Source organism: Apaloderma vittatum, unplaced genomic scaffold (genome assembly GCF_000703405.1).
Source record: "Apaloderma vittatum isolate BGI_N311 unplaced genomic scaffold, ASM70340v1 scaffold40115, whole genome shotgun sequence".
NCBI classification, from domain to species: Eukaryota; Metazoa; Chordata; class Aves; order Trogoniformes; family Trogonidae; genus Apaloderma; species Apaloderma vittatum.
The window spans coordinates 16,458-30,181 of record NW_009716096.1 but is presented as its reverse complement, the minus strand read 5'-3'; the positions used below and the strand labels follow the sequence as shown (position 1 = coordinate 30,181).

The following is a 13,724-nucleotide window of genomic DNA, read 5'->3' as shown; positions in this document are numbered from 1 at the left end:
TAGAAAGGGAGGACAACGGACAAGTTTTCCCCAAGAGGAGCTTGAGAGCTCCTGTGGGCACGGATCACACCAGGTACGGCTCTCGCACTGAGCTGGGGCCTCCAAACCCCGACTCTGCTACACCTGAGCCGCTGGCAATGTCAGGCGTGACGCCACCCTCTTGTTATTTCACGTATTTCATAGGGAAGGTACCCACCCCCAGAAGAACCGTGGCCCCCGCCTGCAGGGCTGTGCTGGGCAGATCAGGGCAAGTGGGTTCTGGTCTTCCTGCAGCCTTTCTGCTCCGGAGGGAGCTGACCGCCAGCAGATGGACAGCTGGCCCAGAGGCCAGCATTGCCTCAGTATCTGGGATGGAGAAGAAAAGCAGCTTTCCCCAACACCCATCCTCCGGGCGTGAGGATGGTAAATCTCCCCGACTCTATCCGGGACATGGCCCGGAGCAGCAGGGCAAGGGGCCGTTCGTGTCACTGCGCCGCTTCCCGCCCTAAAGTCTAAACTCGCCGTTTCTGCTTCTTGCACAAGCATTTTCAGGGAGCTTGCCTGAAACAGTCGGCGAGTGTCAAGCTTCAGCACAGCCTCACCAGCCTGGCCGGTTTTGGCAGTAAGCTGTGGCACCTGCTGGGAATCTGCTCTGCTGCTTTGGGTGAAGATCTCAGGTTTCTGGGCAAAACGCCACGCGGTGCAGGAGGGCTCTCATGTGCGGCCTGTCGCTCCGAGTTGGCAGGTCTGGAGGGGACAGCTGCTTGGGTTTCTGGCTTTTAAACATTTTAGATGGAGTTGGCGTTTTAAAGTAATGCAACGCAAATTTGGAGCCCTTTTGTTGAGCTGAGCAGCGCGTAGGTCTTATGAGATATTTTAATGCTGGCTCTTTAGTGTAGCGGCTGGGCTTTCAGTTCTGTTACTGTTGTGATGAGAAATAAACATTGCAAAATGCAGGAAATTACACTTGGCATTTCATAATTGACTCTGGAACACTGTTAATATTTAGTCTTTGCTTTTGCTGGGGTGCTACCCGCCTGCTGAATCCCTAACAAGCCAAAACACACCAGCCCAGCCCCGCAAGGCTGCAGTGCGAGTATCTGAGGTGCCTCGTTGCAACGCTGGGTTAAAACACCTGATTCCCCAGCTTTGCGCTGCGCCCTGTAGCCAAGAGGTCACACAGAAATATTTTGCTATTCTTCCTTCTCTGGTTTATAATTTTTCCCTTGATCCTCTCTCAGGGCTGTTCTCAGCAGAGGGCAGCCTTAGCAAACCCATGCACAGAGCAGCAGGCACGTTGTGTTTCATGTTTTCCTTGCTGCTATTCTGTGCCCGGCGAGGGTGCTCTTCCCTGGAAAGACAGGAATTCTCCATCCTAACACCTGTGACGCGTGGGGCTGGCTGCTCACAGCGATACGGCCATTCCCCAAGCAGGTTCAGGGTTGTCAGGGGAATTTTTACTGTAGGAAAATAAAGCAGTTGTGTTTCTTTGCTGGATCATGCATCTGAGGATAGTTGTTTTACCTTATAGTAACAATTCTCATTAGCATTTTCACAATAAATTCCCATTTTCTAGCATTTTTTTCAGACATTAGGACTTGTCTTCTTAGCTGATTTTTCAGTCTTAGCTGTAGCTGTTGAACTGTTACACGTATTTGGTAAAAATACAGGGCAGATGCTTACTAGGCCTAAATTGTCCTTTAAAATGAATGGAGTTACAACATATTACACCGGATCAGAATCAAAATATTTAACTAAATTGAAACCAAGATGACTATTAAACTAAGCCAAATAAAGGAAATATCCTTCATGAAATGTTCAGCAGCATTTCTCCTAGTCAAAGCATGCACTGCTTATCTTGGCAAAAAACTCCCCGAGATTCTCAGTAAAAAGCAGCTTTCTTTTATCTTTGTCAAGATCTGTTTTCATTTAACCTTATTCACAGAAATGATTTCTAAATCTGTTTTTAAAACACACTGTCCTGCCACGATAAAACTAACAAACATGACCAGACAGAACAGTGAACCAAGTCACTGGTTTTGCAGCAAAGGGGCTTGGTACCAGCTTGTCCGGACACAAGAAGTTACTGATAGATGCTCGTGTTGACAAAAGGTCAGGTACTGGGAACTCCTGACAAAACATAAAGGCAGGCATGGACGAAGAGGCACGCAAGGCTATTGATTTTAATTAATCCGTGTACAATTTGGAGGGGTAATACTGCCAGAATGGTGAAAAGAGATTGTGCATAGCACAACTGGTGCGAGCATGCGGTGGTGCGGAACAGTCTTTCAAGACGGGCAGCAGTCATAAGACTCCTATCACAAGCGAATGAAAGAAGCTAAATCAGCTAAATCAGGCTGTCTTGACTTTGAACCAAACAACCAGCTTCACAGTTGGCGGTCTCCTGTTTCCTAACCAACGTCCACGGTAATGCCCGAGGGAAGCTCTTCTGTGGGATGCCAAAATGCAAGCACAGACAGGTTTTCCAATTTTTCTGTTGCTTTCGATAAGGTTGCATTTGGGGAGACAAAACAGAGCCTTCTTAGAAGTCGTCTTAGTAAAAACCTTCAAAGCTTTTCATGAATTTTCCAACCCCGACCATTCTGTGATTCTGTGTGGTTCTGATTTGATTTTTTGTGCACCTAACGTTGCACACCCTGATGCGCTCGAGTTAACACCTTAAGCCAACGCAGAACTGTATCCCACTAAAACCTTTCTCTCATCCACGGTGAAAGAAAACGGCGTCCCTGCCTCGCCTCCCACTTCACGCCAGAGAAACTCCTGCTTGTCAGAGCCCCTCCTCGCCCCTCGCCCCCCGGCGCTGGTGCTCTGCGTGGAGCCGGGCGAGTTCGCCAAGAGCCAGGCGGTTCTCTGTGCCCACGGGACAGGCTGTTGGCCGGGCGAGCAATTCCCCATCCTCTTGGTCTGCTCCCTGCCAAGCGTCCTACCCAAGCTGGAAGCGACCCAAAACCGGGCCCGAGCGGCTCCTCCCCCGAGGCAGGCGAGGTTACACCTCTCCTCCCTACCCTGTCAGCGAACAGCTGGACTTCTCTGGTTACATGTGTGCAACCATTTAAAAAAAACATCCAGGCTGGCTTACTCAGCAGATTATAAAAGAGTGATTTACAAAATGCGGCTTTCTTCCAGATCAGCCCGTGCCGTTGTATTTATGTGACTGAAGGTCTCAGCTGATCCCTTCTGTTCTTGTGCAGCCAAGAGGTTTGCAGCAGCAGCAACAGCCACGGCCAGTACACTACTGTAAGTCACCGGGAACGTTTTTCTCTCTCAGTTTGGAAGGGGTTGGCATTTGGTGTATCAGATCCGTAACAACATATTTTTCTAGCATAGAAAATGAAGAGTCTTCTGCTGGGTCTGTGACAACACTGCCCTGTGAGATGCAGCAGCAGTGTGGTGCCTGTTTTATAAGCGCAGCATGAATGAATGATGCAATCATGCAGGGGGGAAGCATCATCATTTTGGCAGGACAGGCAAGAGGGGACTGGAAAGTTGGGAAGTGTCTGTCAACATCCTTCAGGTTCCTTCTGTCCCATTTCAACTGGTTTTTTTGAAAGGTGCTTAAATAACCTCAGTTAGGCATTGCTCTTCAGACATTACTGCAGAGCTGCAAATAGCACAACTCTTACCTTGCGTACAGGTTTGCATTACTACCTGTAAAAAAGGAACAGAAAACCAGGAGGAGTGAGGCAATCTTAGTGAGGCTAAGGATTGAACCTGTCCTCACACCGAAAACTGCAGAAACCCACAATTATGGATGGATGGGTTGAACTTCTAAAGGGAATGCAGGAATGTAAACAACAGTCACGATTAGCCTGAATATGACTCATCTGCTTAAATGTATCGCCTCTCCTCTAAAGCTTTCAAAAGATATTGCTGTTGTTGAGCTCAGCATAAAAAAAAAGCTGTATCACTCTATTATTCCCATTTTACAGACACAGGACTAGAAACAGTGAGGATTTGTTTAACCCCACGGGAACACTCCTGTGAACATTCTTACAAGCAGGATCACTCCTATAGTGGGAACAGGTCCTGAGAAAACTTTCAAGAACTGTTTTCTCCAAATCCCTTACTCCCTGCGTGTTCAGTGCAACGTTATTCTGCTGCAGGAAGGTATCTCAGAGCGTATCTCAGCAAAGTGCTCGCTCTCACCTTGTTAAACGGGGAAGTGAATCAGAATGAGAAATGCCAGGAACTGTTTGAAAACTAGGTTATTCCCGAGTGATCTGTTTCAAAAGATATTTTAGGCAATACTTCATTAAGATTCACTTAATCTTCATTTCTCAAACAGCAGTAAATGTGAAGGTAATGCGAAGTAGCAGCGTGGCAGCGCTTCTGCAAGGTGAAATGTGGTAACAAGTGAAGTCTAGTCACAATGAGGATTTTGAGATCTTGTCAAGAGCGCATCAAAATGTACCAGCCCCAGAACACGTGGAGTTCCTAGTACCTTTTACTTGTTCCTTTAGCATCATAAATAGCAGATACTGTCCATGTTTCAGTTTTTCACAGGGCAGCAAGTATTCTTTGAAGGATCAGCAAACAAAAAAGATTTCAGTTGTTTTCCTTTGACATGTGGCCTTACATAATTCCTGTAATTGCTTCTGTGACTCCACCCTCTCTGTTTCGAAACAGGACTGTTTCTTGTGGAAATACGAGGGTGTTTTCCAAATCGCCTAATGAAGTACTTCATAGTCTAGAGGCAAGGAGATCTTACGGGAATTCTGCTTTTCCCTTCTGATTTCCTTTTTCTCCATCTTTATCTCAAGTTTCACCCTTACTCTCTCCCTTTGTCATTCCTTCCTTATGTCTTCTCTAGTCACTTCTTTGCCAATTGTTTCTTCTTTGCCCCATTTTCTTCTTTTCCCCACAATATTTTATTATCAGAACTGCTGAAGTGTTTGCTGCTTGCGTGCTTTTCCAGCATTCAAAGAATAGGATAGGAATAAATGACCTCCTGACCTTCAATGGCAGAAAGATCAGGGATTTTCTACCCATGTTTTTCATATGCAAATAGAACTCATTATATGTGGGAATTTCTTTTTTTTTTTTTTTACCATTTCATTAAAACATGGATGCATTTAGGCAATCAGATGCCCTGTATTTCACAGTAATTAATCTCTGCCAACTATAGAGGCCTTTGCCACTCTGGAATAAGAATTGCTGTTCCCTGACTACAGGTTTTAGATATTTGTCCATAGAAGGGGTTTACACAACCTCAGTTCTTCTTGCTCGTGTTTCCAAGTGACACCTAGCTGTACACAAGCTACGGTGCCTGTCCTTATTTCCTGCGCACGCTTACCCGGAGGTGACTTCTGGGCAGCTTCCCAGTGGATGCCAGGGCAGGATGGCCCAGTGAAAATGCTGAAAACAAGGGAAGAAGCAGAACATCTGCTTGTAGTTTCCCCCACTCCTGTTGCCCATTACTCCGTCACTAAGAGCTTTGCCTTACGCTCTCATCTACATTTAGGGCTGGGGAAAAAAAAAAATCACACGTTGCTGAAACTGGCATGTTACCATTTGGAATGGCATTTGCCAGCCTCTGGAGCTGGTGGTGACCCCTGGAGCTCTGCCAGCAAAGGCAGAAGAACCTTATTTCTCTCCAAGTGAACCACCTTTAACTCATAAAATTTGCTTTTTCCACAAGCAAGACCCCTTGCAAGAGCTAAGCTTCCTCCCTAGGTTTTCCTCTTTGCTCCTGTATGAGCTTCCCTACTTTACAGTTCATCACAAGTTCTCCAGTGTGTGTGATGATGCATTAGCCAAAACCAGGTCTGTGTTTCCCAGGACTCAGTGCCAAGCTATAGCAGAGAGTGCACAGATTTTAGAAGATCACAGGCCAGGGGAGATCAGGAACCACTGATGGTTTCTGCATTTCAAAATGCAATTCTTCCCTTCCATTTTTAGGCACTATAAAGCGTGAAACTCTCCTGGAAGAGTTATTGCATGGAATAAAGAGAGGACAGGGTTAATTCTAACCATGGCTCCACAACTCATATACGTAATTCTTCCTCTAACTTGTCTATTTGTCCATCGAAGTGCAAAGTCCACCGCAGCAGTGGTCTCGTCATTTTAAGGAGCATCCAGAAGGGAAAGGAGTATGTGAGATGTGGATCCCAGAGTGAAGGAAAAGGTACCATCTCTTCCTTCCTGCTCCCCAGGTGTGTTTCTAGCGATAACATTTTGCTCAGAAAGAGTCGAATTTGGAAGACACGTATCCAGAAATGTATTTCAGATTCTCACCAAGAAATCCCCTGACAGCGCGGTGTCCCCGCACAGTGACATTGCATCAGAACGTGGTGATGTTGCAGTGCAGTGAGCACGAGGCAATGAGGTGGCTTTGCATAACAAGGGATCAGAGCTGGAACACGGTGACGCACATGTCACGCCACGGTGATGCAACGAGTTTGTCCAGTAGAGCAAATCTTTAAAATTGGCACCAAGCCCGTGGCTGAGTTTAGGTGGGCTTCACAATTTCCAGTAGGCTGGAAGAAACGAACACCCTGCCACTTTAAAAATGTTAGCAGGTGGTTTGTTTTTTTTTTAATTCCACTGCACCAATATATCTATCAATGGTTGTCAGGGCCTGCCCTAAAGTCAAAGCCCTCCTGCTCAGAAAATCAAAATCTTGCACTGAAAATACAAACACAGTGCTGGGGAGCCAATGTCAAGTCAAGGCTAACACAAAGTAAACTTGGAATTCACGTGGCACCTGCCCACCCACTGCCAAGTCTTAGCTCAGAACCTGACTCTGTCAGAGGGAAGTTTTTATGTTCGTGGCCACTTCAGAGAGAGGTTTCTCTGGTGCGCCCTGCTGATGGTGTCGCACTGCATTTCTCATACGTACAGTGCAGTCTTTACAGAAAAAATCTAAAACTCCGCATGCTGTCTGCAGCAAATAATTCTTCAGCGATGCTTCTGAGGCTAGACCAAAATGGGAATAAAACTCCTGTTCCTGCTTTGGCCATTAAGTATTTGGTTGTGACCTCTTGGTGAGCACACGGAAGTTGCCTCAGGAAGCAGCACTGGGGCTCACCATGAGTGATCCCGGGATGACTCCTGTCCCGGCCATGAGCTGCATCAGTACCGATCCCTTCCTGTGCTTTTCCACAGCAGGGTACATAGTGATCATCAACTCCAGCTTCACAGGATGGCTTTTGTATCTGGGGGTGCAAAGTTTGTCCAAAAAGGGCAAAAAAGAAATATTTTGTAGGAACTCATGTGTGTAAGACCCCTCACCATCAAAATTCACGACATATAAGAGAAAATTAGCATAGTGAGAGGAGGGCAAAAGAGGAAGGCGTGTAACACAATGTAACTATAGAACATCCTGTTCGACAGTATTTCTTCCCCTATCCCACAAAAAGAGAGAACCTACTACTGTAATCAATTATACAAGACTTGTCCTGAGAGATGTCTAAGAGATTAGAAGAGACAATAAAAAAAAAAAATTTCCAAAGATCTTGCAAGGGAGATAGAAAGCTGTTATTGCTGTCTAAATGTAAAGTTGGTCAAGTTCACACTCAGTTTCCTTATGAAAGGGTGAAGCACAAGATGAGTAGAGTAGAGTAAAAAATACTTGATTAACACCTCATGCTTCTGATCTGCAGAAGTGCTCAACACATTTAAGTGGACAGACAGAAAAGGGAAGAAACTTTTGTGATGCCTTGTTATAGAAAAAGTTGTGTCATGATGTGATATCTTAAAGGGTTGAGCAACGTTCTCAAAGCCCAAGACTTTAATCGATTCTGTGAAGGACTAATTCCCAATGCTAATGGCCAAATTTTCTATGCATTCATAGATGATGAGAATATTTAGATTATATTAATCAGGTCATAAGAAAGTATCTAAACCTTCATGAGTTAGGGACAACCACTCACTGATAGGCTTAAGATAGTTATGTCTACTGTGATCACTCACATCCTTAAGGGCTTGATGTCATTTAGTTCATCTCCTGGAGCAACTAATTTGCCACAGCAGACTGGGTCTGATGAGAAGTCAAGATCCATTCGAGCCGGGAGGGTGAGATGAGACAGAGAACTGCAAGTCCCACACAACAGTTGGCACTCTGATGGTTCAGCAAATGCCAAGTATCACAACCTTGAACCTCATGTGAACATCCATGGGCTGAGCCTGCAAAGAGCAAATCAGCAACTGCCCAAAGCTCCACAGCCCACCTGTAACGTAAGTTGAGCATGGGTAGGCAGAAACAGCAGAGGGCGAATCAGCAGCCGAGCCAGACCTCCACCGCCAGTCACACGTTGTGATAAAAGCTGGCTACCAGGCTGGGCTCGGCCCTTCTCGCAAGAACCAGCTCAGTTGCGCCAATGGCTCAGGACGGAGTACAGTGCTGCCACTCAGAGAAAGACTTTATCTTGTCCCCTCACAGTAAGAAGGTTCCTAAAAGGATGGCGTCCCTCATGGAGCTGAAAGAAATCTTCCGCAACGCTGACGCGGTGTGCTTTGATGTGGACAGTACGGTCATCAGGGAAGAAGGCATCGATGAGCTTGCGAAGTTCTGTGGAGTCGGAGATGCCGTTGCAGAGATGTACGTATATTTGCTGTTTACTTCACAGGCATAGCGGTAAAAAAATAAGCGTTGGTAAGGCTTGTCTGGGACAATGAATTTACAATAGGGGTTAATTTAACTCTGTGACAGAAAATTATTACAGCTTAAAAAGGATTTTAGGAATAGTAAGTGGAATTAACGCATAATGAAGTAACTTCTTTTGGAATTGTGAAGCCAGTCAACAAAAGTACACTGACATAAATCCTCTGACGTAGATTTCTTTGATGGACTAAGGCCAGCCCTCACCATTAAACCTGGGTAAGCACTAGCCAACCTTACCATGAGATGGTGGAGGGGGCACAACTCTCTTAACATTGCCCTGAGGCTGATGTTGTTTCCATTGAAGCTTTACAGCCAAAGTTCTGTTCATATCAGAGAACAGCACCTGAGCTACCGCTCAGGAGCACTGGTGCCAGTGGCTCAGCTCACTCACAGAGGGACTGAAGCAGTCTTCCGTCCCCTGGCTCTCACAAGAGCTCCACTCTGTGGAGATCTTCTACCAGCGGTTGCCACCAATCTTTCCAGTGTACCAGTCTTCTCCTTTAGCACACAGACATGGTATAACCTAGAAACGGTAGTGTTTTACCGTGTTCCTTGTCATTCATCTTCAACAAACTCTTCTCAGGAAAAGCCTGTCACTGATTTGCTTTCTTTGGATCACAATTTAGGACCCGCAGAGCTATGGGTGGCACCGTGACATTCAAAGCGGCTTTAACAGCACGACTAGGTCTCATACGTCCCTCCTATGAGCAAGTGCAGAAATTAATATCTGACAACCCACCTCAGCTAACACCAGGCATAAGGTAAGAATTTCATCTGATATAACGAAAAAGTCTTCCAAAAGCACACGGCATAACTCAGCAAAATCCTGTGACATTAGCGAGGCTGTTAAGACCACGGAGCTGGTTTAAGTTGCCTTCTTACTCCATTCCTATGCTGTTTGTATACAAAGATTGTATCAGGAGCTTACAATGGCCTGAGTCCATGCCAAGGGGCTAAGCATCCATGTAAAAAGTCTTAGGTATTAACTGGCCTGTTGGCTGGCAGCTCCAATTCTATCTCGAGGATTAAACAGGCATGGAAAATAATCTGTTCAATCACATCTGGGTTTTTTACAAGTGATGGAACTGGGGGGAAATTTAATACCTGGTATGAACTACTGGCTTGGTCTATTCTGCAGTTATATTACCTCTCTCTTAAACATCTGTGTGCGGTCACACCCCTGGACTCAGCTTAGGGGACCCATTGTTCAGAGCTATGCATCCTGTACTGAATTCCTAAAAAAGAACTTAAAAATCAGTAAGGGGAAATATATATATATATATATACGTGTCTTCATTTATATTTGAGTTTGGAATAAACAATAACTATTTAAACCGAAAAGTGGTTATTTTTCTGTTCAAATTGTTCCAAACATTTGAAAATAATTTCCTTACTACAAAGTCTGGCCCTCCGAGTCTCAAGTATTCGTAGCACATACAGTAGTTTTAGATGATGCTGTGCTTGTATTTTCTCCTTGAAATGAAGCACATGCTCAGCTTTTTCTGTGGGAGGCACAGCTAGATGTAAATACAAAGGGAACATTGTTCCCTTGTTTGGAATCACATGATTTTCCTTTTCATTCCTTCCCTTTCTTCCTCCTTTTCTGTGGAGCCTGCTTTAAGCCTCCACTTTGTTTCTCAGTTACTGCTGCCACTTCTGCTCAGCACTGCTGCATGCTGATCTTCCTGCTTCGGGAGCCAAATCCCGTACAACTTCTGTCTTCAAGCCCCATTGACATTAACTGGGATCGATAACTACTTTTTTTCTTTAATTTTAATTTTATCTATCTACTGCCCTCTTCTAGAGATGGCATTGATGTCCACCAGCTCTGAGTTAGAAAGTGTTTGCACACTTTTCAGCCTACTTGTGGGTTTTGGCGCAATGGCTGTATCTTCCTTATATTCCCTACTCTTTTCATGCAGTATAGGCTTATTTTCTTGCTGTTGCTTTACTTCAGAAAAAAACCAAACTGGATCTACCCTCATTTGTCCAAGAGAACTAATATGAACGGTATGAAAGAGTGAAGAAAACATTTCTAGGGAGTGCCTGTTTCTGAGCAACTCACTACGTGCCTGTTTCCAGACCTGATGGTTTTGGTCAGCTCTCTGCAGGCCAGGTGTATGCACAGACTTGCAGGGGAAAGCAGGAGAAGCTTTCACCAGCAGAGACAGCGCTGGAAGGCAGCACACGGCCTAACTAATCTGGAATAACACAGAGGATGGGGAGCCTCGTTTGGGACAGATGTATTTTAACTCCCTTGTTATCCCTGGACGCTGCCAGGCACTCATGTTGGGTGACTGCTCTTTTTCCTCAGGGAGCTGGTGAGCAGGCTGCATCAACGAGGGGTCCAGGTCTTCTTGGTCTCTGGGGGGTTTCAGAGCATTGTGGAGCACGTGGCCTTGCAACTGAACATTCCAACAGCAAACGTCTTTGCCAACAGGCTGAAGTTTTACTTTAATGGTGAGATTCCCTTAAAGTCTCTTTCCTCTGCTAATTAATGCCACTTTCTCGGTTCAAACCGCCTGGCCCACACAACCTTGTTACCAACCCAGCTAGCTCCAAGTAGGAAAATTGCAAGACCTTACAAAAACCATGAGTTCATGTGATTTTCCAGAGGTATGCAATGGAGCTGTAGTTACTTTTTAATTGTAAGCTGTGCCAAAGGTAAAACAATTTACAGTTGCTGACAGCAGAGTTTCGTTTTCTCTTGCTCCTTCAAGTTAAAGAGAGTTTATTCCACTTACCTGCTTTCAGAGGCAAACTTCCCTTTCAGTGACTTTGAGGTATGTACGGACACTGATGTACTTTAGTAGAGCTGCTCTGGACTTTAAGCTAGTGTAACCAAGCAGAACTGTAGTCAGCGAGGTTGTTTCTTACACAGTATTTCCTACACTGTCTGTACACCGTACTCCATGCTGCTTTTGAAATCTTTACATCAGAATGACTGGACCAGAGTGACTGGGAATGGATCTGTAGCACCACCCAGACAGGGTCTCTACTTTTGTCGTAGCATTTCAGCTCTCTGCAAATTGCCCCACTGAAGACGTGTGTAAAATCCCAGTTTTCACGCTTACCTTCTAATTACCTTCTGGGATGCTGATATCATGAGGCTTACAGCAGTGCATGCCATTAGCTGTTTTCTGAAGTAAAGACCATAGGCTTATACCTTTCTTCATTTACAAGGAAGGATGCTACGTGTCTAACTTGTCCTTCCACTGTGTTCTAGGAGAATACGCAGGATTTGATGAAACACAACCAACAGCTGAATCGGGGGGAAAAGGAAAGGTTATCACTCATCTGAAGGAACAGTTCCACTTTAAGAAAGTAGTTATGATTGGAGATGGAGCTACAGACATGGAAGCCTGTCCCCCTGCTGTAAGTATTAAAGAACCATAGTTCTAAATTCCTTTTGAGCAAATCCTTTGGGCAAAAAAAGCGTGCTTTGAATTGTTTATAAAACTTCAGGGAAGATCGTTAGGACTTCCCACAGCCTGAGAGAGACGTGTGTAGGTAGTTTCCCCTAGAGAGCCTGCATCACGCAGTGGTTGACTTCTCTGGGTTCAGGCAATGTCAGTAAGGGTGTTGCCCTCTAAGCCAGGACGCTGCTGGGTCTAGCAGAACCGCGTTACTAGTCTGGTGACCTGTCTCAAATCAAGCTGGTATTACCCTGTCTGCCTGTGCCCTCTACAGGCCCCCAGTAAGTGCCTGCTGCTGGGCAGAGGTCTTGCCCTACCAAGACCCTGGTCCTGAAAGCTGGTTAACGGTGCTTAGCACGGAGGCCTGGCACAGATCTGGTGCATGTGAGGGTTCATCATGAACAAGAGGTTCATCTCACTGCACGGTGCTGATACCTTTGAAGGGATCAGCCTTGACAGGGCGAAATAACAAAAAAAAACCGAACAGAAAGATAACTTTTATAAACAGTCATTTCACAGAGGAGAAATCTTAATTCCATCTCCCCTTTAGTGCCTTTCTCTACATAAAAGTTTCCCGATATCCCTTCTTCGCCAGCACTGCGGGACAAATAAATATCCCGGGAGCAAACTCTGAGAGCTCCTGCTGATGCGAGTGCTGACGGGTCCCTCCCTGTTAACGATGTGCCTGACCAAAGCTGCTTAGTATTTGCTTAATGCTTTCTCCAGAAAGGTAAAAAAGCAGCCGTGGAAATTTTAAACACTGCAGTGTCTGCAGGTGATTTTCTAAGATGTAGAACTGATGATTGTTCCTGGTTAATGATTGAAGACACAGTTAATGTTTACTTTTGGTATCTACCAAATGAGGTAAACAGAGTTAAGATAAACAGTATAGGGATAATTGTGAGATGCTCCATGCATGTTTAAATGTTAACTTAAGGCCTTATGTTGCATCACATTTACATCAGATTTTTGGTAAAGTCTCAGATCCAAACAATGTTGAAGTTAGGAGGCACTGAGACACAACTTTCCTATTGGAACAACACTCTAACAACCAAGGTGGTGCAAATTAAATGTTACTGAATTTCATGTTAATAGATCTGAAAAATGAACATGCCAAATAAAATAGGGGAAGAGGCAGGGAAAGAACAATTTTAAAATCCAATCCTAAACCCAAACTTAACTGCTGAGAAGCTCCATTCCTTACATGAACTGCGCGGGTTCTTTCTGTTTTGCCAGGACTGCTTCATCGGATTTGGAGGAAATGTAATCAGAAAGCAAGTAAAGGAGAAAGCCAAATGGTACATTACTCACTTTGATGAATTGCTAAAGGAACTGGAAGAACGATAAATTATACAGTAAAATAATATATTTAACAACTGTAAATCCGTTATACAATTCAATTAAACATGTATTTGTTTGCAAAGTTGTGTTCTGGATTTTTTTAATGATTCTGGCTGTTGGGTACCTTCATCTCTGGCCTCAAACTGATGCTGCAAACAGCACCATTCTTCTCAAACACTTTGTAAGGAAAATGAGAAGATTTTTTAAACATCTTATCTATTGTTTCAGGATCATCGAGGCTAATGCATCTACCTATTTTGTGTGGCAAAAAAAGAGAGACACAAACACAAAATAATAATAACACAAAATAATAATAACAACAGTAACAACAACAACACAGTCTACAATGTAAACAGCATGGTAAG

The 13,724-nt window shown here is 44.7% G+C and overlaps 1 protein-coding gene across 2 annotated transcripts; it reads left to right on the top strand.

Annotated features, from left to right (window-relative positions):
- Window positions 1-3,024: 3,024 nt before the first annotated feature.
- PSPH (phosphoserine phosphatase) lies at window positions 3,025-13,442 on the top strand. 2 transcript variants are annotated; one of them, XM_009869400.1, is made up of 6 exons: window positions 3,025-3,237; window positions 8,381-8,539; window positions 9,229-9,363; window positions 10,917-11,062; window positions 11,829-11,977; window positions 13,255-13,441. In XM_009869400.1, the coding sequence occupies exons 2-6, from the start codon at window positions 8,400-8,402 to the stop codon at window positions 13,363-13,365; spliced, it is 681 nt and encodes a 226-aa protein (XP_009867702.1). In that variant the 5' UTR covers window positions 3,025-3,237; window positions 8,381-8,399; the 3' UTR covers window positions 13,366-13,441. The 2 variants fall into 2 exon arrangements, with proteins under 2 accessions (XP_009867702.1, XP_009867701.1); XM_009869399.1 differs by lacking the exon at window positions 3,025-3,237 and having other exon boundaries at window positions 8,204-8,539; window positions 13,255-13,442.
- Window positions 13,443-13,724: the final 282 nt, after the last annotated feature.